At 41.9% G+C, this 17,564-nt stretch overlaps 2 protein-coding genes across 2 annotated transcripts; one reads left to right on the top strand and one right to left on the bottom strand.

Annotated features, from left to right (window-relative positions):
- Positions 1-60: 60 nt before the first annotated feature.
- RPL9 (ribosomal protein L9) lies at positions 61-5,585 on the bottom strand. Its single transcript, XM_015623791.2, has 8 exons — positions 5,521-5,585; positions 5,110-5,156; positions 4,915-5,030; positions 3,984-4,079; positions 3,566-3,698; positions 2,036-2,116; positions 1,458-1,573; positions 61-167 (listed from the first exon to the last, which is right to left on the bottom strand). Exons 2-7 carry the CDS (start codon positions 5,153-5,155, stop codon positions 1,467-1,469), a joined length of 579 nt encoding a protein of 192 aa, XP_015479277.1. The 5' UTR covers position 5,156; positions 5,521-5,585; the 3' UTR covers positions 61-167; positions 1,458-1,466.
- Positions 5,586-5,631: 46 nt separating this feature from the next.
- Positions 5,632-15,009, top strand: LIAS (lipoic acid synthetase). The gene is made up of 11 exons (XM_015623790.3): positions 5,632-5,749; positions 6,807-6,979; positions 7,604-7,697; positions 8,455-8,535; positions 8,779-8,935; positions 9,772-9,829; positions 10,894-11,022; positions 11,520-11,665; positions 11,926-11,996; positions 12,758-12,869; positions 13,807-15,009. Exons 1-11 carry the CDS (start codon positions 5,672-5,674, stop codon positions 13,857-13,859), a joined length of 1,152 nt encoding a protein of 383 aa, XP_015479276.1. The 5' UTR covers positions 5,632-5,671; the 3' UTR covers positions 13,860-15,009.
- The last annotated feature ends 2,555 nt before the right edge of the window (positions 15,010-17,564 follow it).

The following is a 17,564-nucleotide window of genomic DNA, read 5'->3' as shown; positions in this document are numbered from 1 at the left end:
CAGGTCCATGTAATCACCATTTAGTTCTTTAAAAAAAAAAACAACACAACAAACCCAAGATATGAAATACAGTTTGTTTTATTAAACCTCTTATGGTGTTTACATCTTGTACCAGCTGGAATTGCTGGTATAATGTCTCATGGTAGTCTCCATCACATTCCAGACAACTGTAAATAAAAGATTAAGAGCTTTTAGAAAGATTTTAGTAAATGTGATACTGAAAGTTTATAACTAATTGATGTTAATTTATTTGATGGTTTTAATGCAAGACAGACTTGACTAGCTCAAAGATTTTCTTGATTTCAAACAGTCAAGATTACTTAAGATGACTTCAAGCACAACAGCTCAACTATTCAACAAATGCAGTAAGTTGTTCCATCTCTCAAGGCACTTGGAACAGCACTAGAAGTTATTTTTTCAGAGGCTTGCAAATATTCTGTATCTGTAGGATGATTTTCAAAAAATGGGTTGATGAAATACACTTCATCTACATCCTGCCTCAAGCTTAGGTTCTGAAGGCACACAACATAGAATTTATTTGCAAGTCAGACTGTCTCATCCTCTGTAGGTGTTTTGTACTATGTATGGAACCACATATAGCTGAAACGCACCAAATTCCTTTAGCAGTTAAAATTCCTAAATTATCCCCAAATCCTTGTACTCAACTGTCGCTGTCGGACACAAAACAAGTCACATGGACGCAGCTCAAGAGATAGTGAAGAAGAAACAAACTTTATTTCTTCTCTCACAATTTATAGCTTTCTAACCATGGCCAGGGATTGGGTAGTCAGGGTAACACCTTTCCAACCACACTGGCCGTAAGAGATGTCCATCAAAAGACGTGTAACAGAAGGAATGCATACATATCTATGTTTATAGTTACTGTCCTGGGAAAGTTCTTTAGAAACTATATCAACAAGCTCCAAAACTGAGTTTTTCAGGGTGACACTCAACTTCAGTAACAAATACCCACAGACAATCTAAATAGTTGTCCTTGTTAAACTGACCTGTTTACTAGCACTTACATACTAATGGCTCAGAAGACCTTTATTTATAAATTGAGTGCTGTCCACTATTTTAGTGAGGGCAGTGTTCAACCAGGAACATCAGTCTGAGGTCTTCTCTCTAAATAGCTGTCAACAGGTCTGTCAGGCTAGGTCAGCTGATTTTAGGTTCTCAGCCAGCACTGCAGCTTGCATTCACAGTGCAGAGTACTGCACTGGAGAGAGGTTTTCTCCACACAGTAGCAAAATGCCAAGTTAATGAAAGATGGAAAACTGCTGTTGAAAGACCTAGCAAAATTCAAGTTTTTTGATGCATCTTATGATGGCTGTTACAAACACAATTTCATCCCTGTTGGGAACCTGTTTAACCATGGCTGTGTCGAAGCAGATCAACTTTGTCAAGTCCCCAACTCTACAGATTAGATATACAATGTGTATTAAGATTATACCAACCTATGAGATTTACTCATCTGCCTGCTGCACTGTTCCTTTTTCAGAGACATAGATACCATCCAAGAATTTCCTGATATCCTTGTTCTTGACTGTGGTGGCTTGCTGGATCAAGGCAGCTGCAGACAAAGTGAGACCATTAGCACAAAGCCAAAAGGTCCAAGCCAACTTGTAGCCTTTGTTTATGCTCCAGTATTTCAACTAACAAACATGACTGTCATCTAGAGACAGGAATTACCAACTTTAAATCCTGTAAGGTGTAATGAAAATAGGATGCATTTCACTGAGCTCATCTTGGCAACTCAAGACAGTGGCACTTCATTACTGCACACATTACAGCTGAGAAGTTTCATGTCAAAAAGGCAGTAGGTACTGACTTGAAGAAGAAGGTTCTACAGACTTAACATATCTTTGAGCTTAGAAACAAAATAAGGAACTATGAAAAGCAATTATAGTGACTAGAGCAAAAAAAAAATCTGGGCTGTTGTTTACCTCAGGGTTTTTAAGGTAAAGAGTTTGCTAAGTTGTTATCTTCAGATAAAAGTTTACATATCAATTTCCACACATCTACTTTCACAAACCTGAATTGGAAACCAACTCAATGTCATTCCCTTCAAGGATCAGCTCATCTTTCTGGGCTTGAGATACTGCGCAGGTAACACCTATGGAAAGGCAAACACATAATTCACACTCCTGAAGGTGTTAAATGTATTACAGAAACAATATTCATGTCCCATCCCAATTTACATGTCTAGACACTAGTATTCAAGACAGTAATTAGCTTCTGTGACTTTGCTCAAGAAAATCCCTCAAATCCATTCCAGGGTTGTCCTCCATCATACAGTTTCAAAATTTAAAGATTAGTGCAAGTCATGCTCTGGAGTGAAAGCTTCTAAAGTGATACTCCTGCCTACCCGTTATTACATTAGAGCAGCAATCACCAACACTGTGTACAAGCCAGTGATTTTTCCAGCAGGCTCTGTCAGCCAGGTGGTGCCATTTCCCACAGGCTTGTGCTCATTAAGACAAAACTGGAGTTGCTTCAATCAAAAGCCATTAAAAACCACCCGGCCCCTGTCATGTCATGTACTATGCTTATACTAACAATGCTGCAAATACACACAACGAGTAAACATGAGGGCATTTGAGAATCTAACACAAAACTCGAATTTGTAAGGAAAATAGAAGATGTTTTTACTGTTTGATCTACTTAATCGACACCAGCTTTCAAACCAGCCTTTCACTAATAGTACATGCTGGCTTAAAAAAAAATAATCAAATACAGTAATCAAACCCACCCTTAATATCCCAGTGAATCAAAAACCCTGCAACTCTACACTGTTATCTACCAGTGTTTTGGGATAAGTCTGATGCCTTCCTCTACAGTCACCCCAAAACACCATCAGTCACATTAAATGTCCATACCCATAGGTCCTTACCCTCACCAGAAGTGGAATTAGAAAACTACAAATGGATAAGGGAAGTCTTTCCTACAGTCTTTATGTAACTGTTTATGACAAGTTTTGTTGCCTCCTTTCAGAAGTTTTAACAAGCTTCATCAAGTGCCTGCCTTTCTGTTAGACATTTTACTGAAACTCCAAGTGTGTAAGATGTAAAAACAACTAATCAGAAGGTAATTTCTAAGTTTATTGTGCATGCTCTTAGATAATCAACAAATTCAAACTAGAACATCTTAAAGACCAAAACTATGATATCGTATGAAACTAGTTCACAGAAAACATTCTGTTTTAAAACAGAAGCACAAATCTAACACTAAGCACCCACAGGTTACCAACTATAAACACTGTTAAGATCTCCCAGTGATTGAAGTAAATCCTGGACTCCTTGTATTACAAACTGGTTATTAAATAGCTCTTGCTAGTAAAGATAAATTACAGAGTCATTATTAGTAATAAATTAATATTTTGTTTAATAATTATGTATTAATAAGTAAGTGGCAATGGTATTCTAAGAGTATATAAATTCAGACAAGCACATACTGCTCCAACAATTATTCATCCTCTTCCACTCTCAGTGGCAGGGCCCAAAGAAAACAGCTTGGAAAGTCTATTTAAAACCAGCAGAATCCGTCTCTAGAACTCCAGGCTCACCTGGCCTCATCCGCACTCTGCGAATGTACTTCTCTCCCAGGAAGTTTCGGATCTCCACAAGTGAGCCATTGTCCTGTATGACTACATTGATTGGGAAGTGAGCGTACACCGACCTCATCTTGTAGCGAAAGCCCTGGGATACAGGACATAACCAGGTATTGAAAGCAGAACACACCTCAGAGGCAAAACACATGCAAGATGTATCAACAGCTTCTGAAAAAGGCCAGGACACTGAGCCCAAGAGACACTTGTGCTTTCCTCCACTTGCAGAACTTGCTTGACAGGAAAGGCAAGACAAAAACCAAGAGGAGAAAGAAGCTGCATCTTGGATGCTTAGAAACACTCTCCATATAATGTAAAAGGCTCTCTCTGCAGTAACAAAAAGGCAGCAGCTATCCTGGTTCCAAACACAACTTACCAGAGTGACCCCCTTGATCATGTTCTGTACATGGCTGCAAATTGTTCGAACTGTTGCCAGCTCCTTTCTGTTACCCCACCACTTGTCAACACGCAGCTGCATCAAAAAAACCACATTAACAAAGCCTTCAGCTACACGTCAAAAACAGCAACAAAATAATTTTGTGACAAATGAGGAGCAAACTTTCAGATAAACTGCTTTAAGCCCGCCAAACAAAAACACAGAATTATTTTATTTCTTTGGCAGACTACTAAAAGCCCCCCTAGCTCTTGTACTTTAAATCCTAACCCTCAGACACGTGAGAAACGTTTGTTTCTTCAGGTCCTGACACTCAGTCTTCAAAAGACCTGAGGTAGGAAAATATATAATCTTGAGCTAAAGGATGCATTAGCAATTGTTATGCACAATATTTTAAAGTCTGCCTTCTATGCATAATCCTAAATACATAAACTTAAATGAAACACTGTGTGGATCCACTGTTTTAGCGGACCACTCAATCTTCGTGAAACAGTAGCTGACATCAACCACTCTTAGTATTTTGAGACAATATGAAAAGTCACGCATTTATTTACAGAATATCTGCTCTCCTAATATAACTTGCAGTTTCTGGAAATCAAATAAACTGATTTTTATCCTCTAAAATAACCTCTCTGTAGAACAGTATACAATGATCGAGCCCTTTCCCTGTACCTGTCACTAAAGAACAATGCAATCAACATATTCACTTCCACAGTGCTCAAGGAGGCTCCACGCCTCCGTCAGACCCACCTCTCTCAAGAAACACCCTTATAATAGCAAAACATTCACATGCACACCCGCAGCTGAGCATTTTCGGTCACTCTCCTACATCACCGAGAAGTTTTTAAGCCAAATGTAAAGATCCCCTCTGTCTCTGGGCAAGTCCAAACGAAACGGCCTGCGCAGCACTCACTTTCTTGTGCTTCTTTCCCAGGAGGGACAGTTCCACGTTGATGTGGTTAAAATCCCTCCGCAAGGTTCCTCGGGGCCCTTTCACAATGACCGTCCGGCCCTTCAGCGAAACTCCCACTGCAAACCAAAGGCGGACACGCGTTACGGCCTGCGGGGGCGGCACCGCCGGGCGCCTCCCGAACGCGGCGGAACTGACCTTGCTCGGGGATGTCCACGGTCTGGTTGCTGAGGATGGTCTTCATCCTGCGGGAGACAACCAGAAAGGCGGGAGGCTCCCTCGGCCTTGTGCCTGGGGGAACCCCATCCACTCCTCCCCCGCGAGACCCGACGTCCCCCCCGGCTCTGCCACCGCCAGGCTCCGCTCCCAGCACCGGCACCCCGGGCCCGGAGCGCGGCGGGGCGCGGCGGCCTCAACGGGGCCTTGCCGGGAAGGAGCCGTGCCGGGGCTCTCTCGCGCGGGCTGCGGGACAGGAGGCGCCGGCGGGGCCCGGAGCCGTCGCGGGGGCCTGCCCACGCGCGGCGGGGGCGCTGGGGGCCCGCGCGCCGCGGATGCTCCCGGATTATCCCGGCCATCCCGGGCGATCTCGGCGACATCGCCGGGCCTCACCTCGCAGCGCGCAGCGCCAAAAGAGACAGCGTATGACGTCATCGCGTACTTGTAGCCGCTCCGGGCCCGTGACGTCATCGCGCCGAGGGAGCCGTCCGATAGGCCAGAGTAGCCGAGTCGGCCGAGCGCGTCGATCGGGCTGGGCGCCGCCATGTCGCTGCTGCTGCCGCGGGGTCGGTGCGGGGCCGCCGCCGCCCGGGGGCTGCTGGTGCCGCGGGACCGGGCCCGGGTGAGTGGCGCCGTGTGCCCCGCGCCGTGTGCCCCGGGGGCTGCGGGCAGCAGGACGGGCGGGGGGTTGCAGTACGGCACGCACGGCAGGAGGAGACCCTGCGGTGCTGTGCCGAGCCGGTCTGTCGTGGTGGCGCGGGACAGCGCGGGATGGCCGCGGGCAGAGCCCGGGAAGGACCGTTCCAGCCCCGCACGGACGGACGCGTCCCCACGGCATCCCGCTCCCACGGGACAGCTCCCGGCAGCCACCGGGAACCGTGGCAACGCTGCTTCCTGCGGCCCCGAAACACCGGAGTAACCCTCACAATCTCGTTACACAGGGTCTGTTAGGTTGGAAAGACCCCTGAGATCATCCAGTCCAACCTGTGACCGAACAACACCTGGTCAAACAGACCCTGGCACTGAGCGCCACAGCCAGTCTTTCCTCAAACACCTCCAGGGGTGGTGACACCACCACTTCCCTGGGAAGCCCATTCCAATGTCTCATCACCCTTTCTGGGAAGAAATTCTTCCTGATGTCCAAACGAAGCCTCCCCCGGTGTAGCTTAAGACCACGTTCTCTCATCCTGTCGCTGGTTGCCTGGGGAAGAAGCCCATACTCACCTAGGTACAGCCTTCACTCAGGCAATTGTAGAGACCAGTCAGTTCCTCCCTGAGCCTCCTTTTCTCCAGGCTGGACACCCCCAGCTCTCTCAGCTCCTCCTCACAACCCCTGTGCTGCAGACCCTTCCCCAGCTCCATTGCCCTTATCTGGACATGCTCCAGTCCCTCAACATTTTTCTTGTAGTGAGGGCCCCGGAGCTGGACACAGGATTTGAGGTGTGGCCTCACCAATGCCGAGGACAGGGGAATTTTATGTTACACTGTATAACCTAGTGTGGTGTTATGATAGATAAGTCTGTTTCATGTGGCTTAAAATAAAAAGAGAATTATACATTTAACTTAAAAATCACTGGGAGAATGCTTACACAAAGCATGCATTAACCAGCAAAAGGGCAAATTGTTGTTTAACACCAGCATGTTTGTTACTAAATAAATTACAATTTTGCTTGTTTTAGGTTTCAGGGAGCCATGTGCGTAACCAGTATGGAACATCAGGTTCTTTGCCAGGGGAAAAAAAAGAGTTCCTGCAAAATGGACCAGACTTACAAGACTTTGTCTCTGGAGATTTGTCTGACAAGAACACATGGGCTGAGTATAAAGGCAATTTAAAGCGTGAGAAAGGAGAAAGGTAACAGTGATTTTAAGCAACTTTAGTTGCTTCCCAGCACGATCTTGCACTTTTAATAATAACTACAAAATATATCCTATGTATCCTTATTAAATTCCACCCTGCCACCTTGCAAATTTAATGATTACTCAAGAAAGCACAAGTGTCATCAACTTCAAAACCATAACAAAATGTGGAGATGTGGTGGTATTTTCTTGAGTGCCAGTAATTTAATTACAAATATACATCAGTAAGTGAATGTGTTGAACAAATACTACTGGTAGAGAAAACAAAAAAATATTTAAACCCCCATATTTCCACTTATAGATTGATCAGACTTTCTGATAGCTGTGCAATATCCACTGCTATTAATTGTTGCACTCTCCAGTGTGGCACTGTTCAGTCCTTCTGGAACAGTGAACAGTTTTAAATTTTTCAATGGCAACAATTCCTGTGCTTGAGTATTGGCTTGATGGTGAACAGGGAATGAATAGCCATGAATTATGCTAACATTAATTGCTAAGTGGCACCAGTTTTCAAGGGACCTTTCCTTGTTGGGATCTGTAACAAATTAATACAAATCTATTAATAAAATTTACCATGTAAGTAGTTTATTAATCTTTATGTTTGCTTGGTGTTATTCAGGCTGCATCTTCCTCCATGGCTGAAAACAAAGATTCCCATGGGAAAGAACTACAATAAATTAAAGAATACCTTGAGAAGTTTAAATCTTCATACGGTAAGTCTGGCACCAACCAAGTGTTCCTGTAGAAATACAGCAAATTTTATATTTTTCTCTGTGGAGGACAGGTGGAAACCATGTCTTGCATGATCTTCTGTGCTGAAACCAAGCTCAGTGCTGATCCTTTTTGCTAGTAATGAATTTTACCCCTAAAAAATATGGGTAAATCCAACAGATTTAGTGTTTTTCCTACTGTGATTTTAAATACTGAGATTTACTACTTACATCACCAGAGATTAGAAGATGCTATGTGCAACTGTTTTTAATGGAAACACACACAATTTCAGAGTTACGTACTTGATTTTCATGAAAAGAAACTGTACAGATTTCATTAATTGTGCTTTCCAGATAGTAAAAAATGGTGGGAATGCATGGAGGGGATTTTTTTTCTTTTTTTTTTTCAGACTGAGTTCATGCTCTAATGAATCACATACTTTGTGAACATTTTATCAGTCCTTAAATTTAAAATATTAATGATAGTGTGCGCTAATTAATCAGACAGTTAGGTGGCTGAGCAGTTTTTGCAGTTTTGAAGTAGAGAAAATAATGGTTATGGGTATTGGGAAGCAGTTCTCTTCCTATCTGTTCTACTGACTTGTTAAAAACAGCAGGGAACTGTTAACTTCATTTATCACAGAAGGCTGCTATTAAAAGTAGGCTACTAATAGGCTACTATTAAAATCCATCAATAATAATAATTACTTTCAAAAATAATATGGAAAAATCCAGGTACAGTACTGCCTTTCACCTTCAGGTATGTGAAGAAGCACGTTGTCCCAACATTGGAGAATGCTGGGGAGGTGGGGAATATGCCACAGCAACAGCTACTATTATGGTGAGTCATGAACCATTTCTTAAATGTTCTGTTAATGTCTGATCTGTTTGTACTCTCTTGTTGGATCTCTGCTGTATTGGAGTGGGTTTATTACAATAAATTTAGAGTAAAGCACTGTCCTAGGTTTTTTTTTTTTGCTTACTGTTAGGATTTATTCCCTGTAGCTTATCCCCTGTAGCTATTTCCCAGCTGAGCAACAGTGATATGTACTGTGTAAAGGTAGGAATGTCTTTCATGTTCCAGCTGATGGGTGACACGTGCACCAGAGGCTGCAGATTTTGTTCAGTCAAGACTGCAAAAAACCCCGCTCCACTGGATCCGCAGGAGCCTTACAACACAGCCAAGGCTATCGCGGAGTGGGGGTTGGACTACGTGGTGCTGACATCAGTGGACAGAGACGGTGCGTACCCTGGCAGTCCTCACACCACTCTGAGCTCTCACAGCGGTTCCGTGGCTACACACAGGCCCCAGAAACATTTATCTGCACAGCTGCCCAGGAGAAAATGTTCAGACAACTGTGCTGAAACTTTGCACAGTTCCTACATATTCTTAGTATTTCTCCATGACTGGTGAAATACAACAGAAATTACACTTTTAGTAAACATCAATAAATACTACAACATTAAATATTTTATAACTAATTTTTAGCAGAATGCATTCATATACGTACACCATGTTCTGTTACTTGGATAGCAAAAAGACAGACATTTATATACAATGCCATTACAGAACTTCCTTCCAAACACTAAACCTAGAATATATTACATGTAGCAAAACTGAAAGTTGTGTTTTTCTAACGAAGTAGGAAGTAGCTCCCTTGCAGTAGCTCCCTTGTGGTGATACCATATTGGTGAAGAAAGCCATTGTAAAAACTGTTCAGTATGATGGAAAGTCCAGTAGCTTCAAAGGGGCTTAAGAGAGCACTAATATATATTTCTCAATTTTTGTACGGCTATTTTTCAGACCAGAACTATAAATAGGTAAAGCTATCCTGTGCTGAGGGAGACAGGGAACCTAGAGACAGGTAAATCTGAACTCTGCCCTGGGCAATCACAGTTAGACTTTGTGCAGAGGCTTTGTAGGATATCTTCTGTAAGCCCTTGGCATAAGCAGTGAGATAAGACTGGGGTTTTATTATTTTGCATTTAAGGTTTGATTCTGATGGGTTTTTTGGCCTTTGGTAATAAATACATTTCTTGAACAGAAAGGTTAACTGAAAAATTGAAATGCTTCTAGATATACCTGATGGTGGAGCAGAACACTTCGCAAAGACAGTCTTGCATCTGAAAGAAAGGTGTGTCATTGATGTATTAACTGTTATTGTTAAAATTTTAGAATGTGATACTGCCTGTGGTTCAAAGCACCTTTAGCTTTGTTATTTTTGTTATTTTTTTGTTAGCTCCTTTAGCTGGGTTATTCCAGGAGCCATGCAAATACAAAAGCCTGCCTCTAGCCTGTCTGTGCCCCCTTTTTTTCCCTTTCTTCATCTTTCTCATTGAATGGCCCCAAACTTTTTTGAATTAGGATGCATTTCCAGTTCATCCCAGGCTTATTTAAAGCTAAGCACTGGATTCTGTCTTAGCACAGACAGCTGGTTTACCAGGAAATGGATACATTCTTCTGGGGTATGTTCATTCCTGAAGCATGGGGCTCAAACACAGCAGAGTTAGGTAACACTGTCACCATGTGACCAAAGGAATCTGGTTTCTCATTCAAAATTGATGAAATTGCTTTTTGCCATTTCCAAGTCTGTGATTGCACCTTCCTGCTTTCCCTGGCGGTGCTGCCTTCACCCTATATTGGTGCTCTATATGTGATTTGACAGCACACTTGTTTGCCTGCAGAATTAATTTGTATAACCTCATTTAAGTCTTTATCCAGTGTATCTTGGGGCTTGAAGGGTTTCTGCAGTTTTCCCCACATGCCTTTTTGAGCTGAAATTGGCTCCTGGACATCAAGACTAGACTCAGAGTTTTCTTATTCCACTAGCAGAATATAGCTCCTCTGTATTTTGGAGCTATCATCTTAGACAAAACAAATTCCTGGTTTTACTCACATGAGCTGAAATACAGCAAAAGAGAAATAATAAATATAAAACCAATTCCAACAGTCTCTCAAACATTGACATGCACTGTTTGTATTTTTTAACATGTCTTTGTTTCAGGTTAACTTAATACAAGTTTGTTAGAAAGTGTTTGCTGAAACCTGTTGGTTTAGAATTATCCTGAATTAACTGCTTTGCTTATTAGAATGTCATGTCTTCAGTTATGGGGGTTTTGGGGTATTTTTGCTATCCTGAGTTTTTTAGCAACACTGACAAAATTACACAGGTCTCTTCCTTTTGTCTCTCGTTTTCAGGAATCCAAAAATCCTGGTGGAATGCCTAACTCCCGATTTCCGAGGGGACCTTAAAGCAGTGGAGAAAGTCGCCTTGTCGGGGCTGGATGTGTATGCCCACAACGTGGAAACGGTGCCGGCACTGCAGAGGTGAGCAATGGCTGGCTCTGGGTGTACGGGATGAGGGAGCGGGACCAGGCTGTGGGCCGGGTGCGGATCGGGGCTGGGCTGAGGGGCCGGGCTGTGGGCCGGGTGCGGATCGGGGCTGGGCTGAGGGGCCGGGCTGTGGGCCGGGTGCGGAGCGGAGCGGGGCCGGGCTGAGGGGCCGGGCTGTGGGCCGGGTGCGGAGCGGAGCGGGGCGGAGCGGAGAGGGGCCGGGGGCGGGGCAGGGCCGGGCCCGTTCCCGGCCTGCCCCGCGCGCGCTGCTACCGAGCCCGCCGCTGCCGGCAGGGGGCGCGCGCGGCACGGGCCTGGGTCGGTGCCGCGGCGCCTGAGCCCAACCCGTCCCGTCGCCGGTGTCCAACTGCACGGCCAAAATCCTCTGCTCTGCCACTTCTCAGAAACTGGCAGAACGCGCCTGTCTGGCGTCTCTAACTTCTGTGTGCCCTTCCACGCGTTTTTCCCCTTTGTGCTGGAAATGTGCGAAGGAAGGTCCGCGACCCCCGAGCCAACTTTGAGCAGTCTGTCCGTGTGCTGAGACACGCCAAAGAGGTGCAGCCCGGTGTCATTTCCAAAACCTCCCTTATGCTGGGGCTAGGCGAGACGGACGAGCAAATATATTCCACAATGAAACGTAAGTTGCTGTTGAAATAGATGCCAGAATTCACAGGTATGATTTTTACTGTGTTGGAAAACAATTGTAAGCATTTTTGCCTCTACATGCAAATCAGTTTGCTGGTGCAGGAATTTTTTTTTTTCAGCATTTCAGAATTCAGAAAGACTGAATTTTTGAAATACTTTTTCTTCTTATAGCTTAAAGATACAATTTGATAGCTAAATCCATGATTTCCCTTGTGATTCTTCTACCACTAACAAGGAATTTTGTTTTTACAGTATTGCGAGAAGCAGATGTAGATTGTTTGACCCTAGGACAGTATATGCAACCAACAAAACGTCACCTAAAGGTAAAAGTGCCTTTAATTTACAGGCAGAATTACAGTCTGTACCTTGCATAGTCATCTTTATTCTAACTGCAGATGTTGGGGAAAATATCCTTCCTTGTTTAGCCTGACAATGATTGTCTGTTAGGGGCTCTTCACTAAGAATGATCTCAGCCATCTAACACCTTCCATCTTGTGCAGACTTCCCAGTGCTAGTTTCTGCTGTTAGCCAGGGAGACAGCTGGAGCTGAAGCATGATTCTGGAAAACAAGAGCTTCAGTGTATGCCTCAAATATAACTGCTCAAGCCAGCGCCCCTTCCCTGCCTTACAGGCTCTCCCTTAATGGTGCCACTTCAGCTGGGAAATTTACCATTTTCTGCTTCTGCAATCTGTCCAGAAATTTGCTCTCTGATATTTTCCTGTGTTTCACTGAACTGACTGTTAGTGAAGAGATTTGTAGGACTATTGTGGTTCTTCACTAACTTGTGACAGGACAGGAAAAAAGGTTTGCTTGGAAGGACCATTCAAAAACAGAATGAAGAAAATGATAAAGCAACAACTAGAAATTAAATTCTGAACTTTTCAGCTAAGTATGTAAAGCAAATAAAATACATTTGCTTGGTAGAAAGCAAAGAGCAAAAATGCAGTTTGTGATTTCACTGATGAAAGCTTTGGAGTGAAAAATTTTCAACTTGCAATATAACTGTATTTTATTTCACTGTATGCTAGCTATAGCAATTTCCTTTGCTTTAATACTTGAACAAAATTAATTCTTTTCCCCCAGGTTGAGGAGTACATAACTCCCGAGAAGTTTAAGTACTGGGAAAAAGTAGGAAACGATCTTGGATTCCATTACACTGCTAGTGGGCCTTTAGTGCGTTCTTCCTATAAAGCAGGTAAATTACTGAACGTCATTGGATTATTTAGCATGTAACATTTTATTATACAAAACTGAAATGGTGAAGTAATGTGCAACAAAGCTCACCTTAGCTGAAGGACACCTTGCACAGTTATCTGTATTTTTAAAATTATTTACACTATTTCCTATAGGTCATCCAAATGCATCAGTATGATAGTAATTAGTATTTGTACAATAGCAGTGCTGTTTAACCTAATTTTTTCTCCAAACATATTTTGTGCTAAATGTGTGAGACAGGATAAAGGGTACCAAATTTCCAAGCTTTCCTTCACGTTCTGTCTCTTGAATACTTCTGGGTTCAACAAGGTCCTTGTTTGTGATGCAGTTTGGTTGCTTTAGGCTTCATTTATTTAACGTGCTTTAAAAATAATTAGAGACACTTAAGGCAGTGCTTTTTCTGACAAAGCACTGGGTATGAAGTAGCAGCTGATATTAATGGAACTGTTGTGTAGGTACAAAATCCTGCTTTTTCCTAAGGAAAGAGCAGAGAAGACAGCTGGGGTACTGCTCAGTCTGTTTTAATGCCAGCTCAAGCAAGATTTATAGCAGGTTTCACTATAACTTGCTGATACTTTATGAAACAGGAATTCAATTTTAATTAAATTGATTCACTTTTGCCTGTTGTAATGCACAAAGCAACAGAGCTATTTAACAAAACTTAACAGAAGGAAAATCAGGATTTTGGGAGTGGAGGGGGCTGTGTGTTGGGTTACAGTTTTGAGGGGTTTTTAGATATCTGCTGTATGTATTGGGAATGCTGTTATATAGAATTGAATTCCTATAAAATAACTGGTTAAAAACAATTGTACTGGAGAATAGAACACTCATAGTTAAATTAGAATGTATTCTTTTGCCTTATTTTATTGAAATACCTACAAATAATTTCGGTGTTTATTCTTTTTCCATTTAATTAGGTGAATTCTTCTTGAAGAACTTAGTAGAAAAAAGAAAGACAAAAGCCATCTGAAAATGAGAGTGAACCTATTTAAAGCAGCCAGTTTAAAGAATCCTTTTTTCAGGGCATATTTATACTCAGTTCCAGAAACGGAGAAGAACAGATGGTGGCTATATGAATAAACTTACTATCTTTCCAGAACAACTTTCTCTCATCAAAACACATTATTTTACCTCATTTCTCCTGTCAAGGCTACAACAACAGAGTACTTCTAGTGGTCAGCAAAAAGACAGAACTGAGGATTTTGAAAGAGTGATGGAACTGAGGTGGAAGAAGTAAACATAAGCTGGGAACAAAGACTGGGCAGATTTATAGGTCTGTTATGACTGTCAGCATTGCTGCAGTTAATACCTGTAAAGGTGCTGATAGTAATTTGAAAGGTACTGTGATGTATCTTACTATTATGTAACATAAGCTTGCAGGGGGGCTCTGGGAACTATAGGAGTTCTAAAGAAAGACTCTGTACATGATAATGCACCAGATTAGGGCTTTCTTGAACTGTGCCAGAGAAAGTATAGTGATACTCCTTCAAAAGACAGTATCTCTTACCTGTATCAGAGAAAATGAGCTGTGCCATTCTGATAGCTAAAGCTTTTCCAGAGCTTGCAAGTCGTTCAGTCTGAGCCTTGGTATATACAAGGTATCAAAATGAAGAAAACAAAATGTTCTTTCTGGCAAGACAATTAACCTTCCCTAGATACCATTAATTTAAACCATTTGGAAAATCAGAGTTGATGTAGGAGCATAAATGGAGCTACCCCTAATTTATGTACATGAGTGTAACAAACCCCACTGAGCTGCACAGATGCTTATTTAGTATTGCGTATGCAGACTTGCTGCTATTCTGTACTGTGCTCCTATTGCATGGCTATTGTCTTGTCTTTAAAGGAAAGTTAAAACCCCAGTGGTTGTGTTTGATGGGTCTGGGTACCTACCCCTTGAGGCTTGGTTTGGCTGCTAAATCTGAATGCAGATAAGTGAACCACATTGTGGGTGAAAGATGAAATCTACTGCATATCACACTAAGCTCAAGCAGAAATAAACATACGGCATATGGTACATTAACAGCTCTACTTGCCTCTATTTAAAGCAATAATACCAATGACTGTTGCTCCTTAATGCTCAGCTATGGACATTAAATACCATCTCTGAATTAACCTCACATGTATCTGTGTGAAGTTATTTGGGAAACATCCCAGGACTTTGCTATCTAGTCCCAAACTATTATGCAGGTAAATTCTATGACTGGCTCTAGTACTTTTCTAAACTACTGGAATCTGTAGGAGAGTGGTCCCTGCACACCCACAACTCAGCAAGATGACAGAAGGAAGACAGCTACCTAGCAAGATAATATATAGGAGAAACTTGTGTAAAAATAATATATCACTGAGGCCAGTGAGGCACAGCTGACAATTCACAAAATGAAGTACAGCAATATTAAAGCATTATGAAGACAAAATTTGAACCAAGAAGGAATGTACTAATTCACTAGTGTAAAGGAAAGAGAAATGTGAACTATGAGGAACAAAGGGGAAGAAGAGATAAACAAAAGAATAGCTGTACTTTATAAAGACAGACAGGCAAGGTGCCTTTTTTTTAAATAATATTATGAATAAACTTTAAAAATTAAATGAAAAGGTCTGATTGCTAGTATGGAAAGCCCAGATAGATTTTGAGCCAAAAATGTCCAGCTTCAGCTAAAGTAAACTTGAGTACTAGAGCAGGGAAAAGTTATCAACCATTTCAATGAAGTTAAACACTCCCTCCACTGCAGCAGACAAGAGAGGGTTGTTACATCAACTCCAGGATACCCACATGTGTAACAGCTGCCAGCCTTTATTAGAGGTCCTACTGCAAAGAATGGTTTTGACTTTGATCTGATATAGAGCAGATTTAATGGAATATGACTTTAGCTTCTGCCAAGGGACTGCTCTTTCAGCATATAAACACCAGAAATACAGAAAAAAAGGAGCTCTGAGCCATACAACCATTATCAAACTGGAACAAGAAAACATTGCACAGTGACTTCTTAATAGTGAGAAAAATAATGCTTCTTGAAACACAGTCCACTTTGCGTCATGTTAAAATTATTTTGTGAGTTGCTGTGGGGTGGTGCAGAACATGATCTCATGGTCTTACACAACTGTCTGCTAACCGTTTGGTATCAAGTGTCAGAAGCTACACAAGCTTTTCTAGCTGCATGTTTTGCTGTGGATTCTAGTGAAAGTTATACTTCGATTTCATAGATTGGAGAAGGTCTTTACCTGTTTTTTGTAACAATGTTTGGGGACAGGCCCTGAAGTTCTTTTCCTAGTTACAAATTCCTCCTTGTACAGGCATCTGACTTTGCCTGTTGCCCATTCTGTTTTTCTGTAACTATGTGTTAATGCACCAAACTATCACAAATATCCTTTTTGTAATTCAGCACAGGTTTCATGACTGTTTAGCTGAAGTTTCATATTTAGTGACACTTCAGTTTTGCATGTCAATCACACAATTCTGTCAGTTTGTTTCACAAAGCAGATACAAAATATTTTAAGAAACATTAATCATCCTTGCAACCAGGAAAACATTAAACTGAGTTTTGGAAATAAGATTTGGAGTTGACACAGACACTTTAAAAGAATGAATAGTCTTTTTGGCGTCATCACATCAATCTACTACACTGTCTGAAACATAATTAAATATTATTCATAGAGAATTAATGCATCTTCCAGTAACTTCCAAGTCCTTAAGTGAACGGAACACTGGCTTTGTCAATTTAGAAGTTTAAAATTTTTTCCTACTTGATGAATAATTAATATTAGTGTCCCCCCCATTAAACAAGTGTCAAATATTTATGCTTCTTTACTACAACATGTGGTAACTTATTGCAGGTGTTCAACTTGGAGCAGAAATTTTAACTTGATTCCAGCATTCCTAAATCAGATCTCCATTATGCCTTCCTACATTGTTTACAATTAAATTTCAAGTTTATCTGTTGAACAAGATTATAGCACTACAAGAACCTCAAATGAGAGGTGTAAACTTTTTAGCCAGTACAAAATCTCACCCCTAACTGATCCCATAATAACCAGTCTTGGTCAAAAATGTGTGTTCTATTCACTTGGAATATTCTTGGCTATTGTATTCCTGGAACCAGACTAGGTTTAGCAGAACAAAAACATTACAACTTGCCTGGCAAAATCTGTCTGTGTACATCTTGGGTAAGACCCAATTTATGCATTCTGTATCATACTACTTCTCGACTTGATTAAACCCTGATTCTCTTCAGCTGTTGTATCCACATTTTTGCAGTGTAAAGCAGTGTTACCATGGGATTGCATTTTAAGAACGCCATAAAAAGAATTTCAGAGCACAGGAGTCTGTTAGTCTCATTACACAATTCTCACCCAGAATGACATGCTGTAACATCCATACACAAAGACTCAACAGCATTAAACCCCATCTCTTATGTGCACTACTCAAGCCTTTGTAACAGGAACACAGGTCATCTCCAGTTCTTATTTCCCAGATAACTGGGAACATCTGAAGATGACGGCTTATGATTGACAGTGCTGCACAAGCTTCTGAAGCTCTTCCTTTTGGCCTGTGGTAAGGTTCTCTGGCATATATGCAAGGTATGTGTTGCTGTATCCTGAAGGGATGCCCCATTGCTGCATTCATCCCCCAATCCCAGTTCTCCCACTAAAAGAATGCAGTCACCAAGAAACTAAA

The sequence above is a fragment of the Parus major genome, chromosome 4, assembly GCF_001522545.3.
Source record: "Parus major isolate Abel chromosome 4, Parus_major1.1, whole genome shotgun sequence".
Classification (NCBI taxonomy): domain Eukaryota; kingdom Metazoa; phylum Chordata; class Aves; order Passeriformes; family Paridae; genus Parus; species Parus major.
Note: the sequence above shows the minus strand (reverse complement) of the source record. Positions and strands in the feature narration are given on the sequence as shown.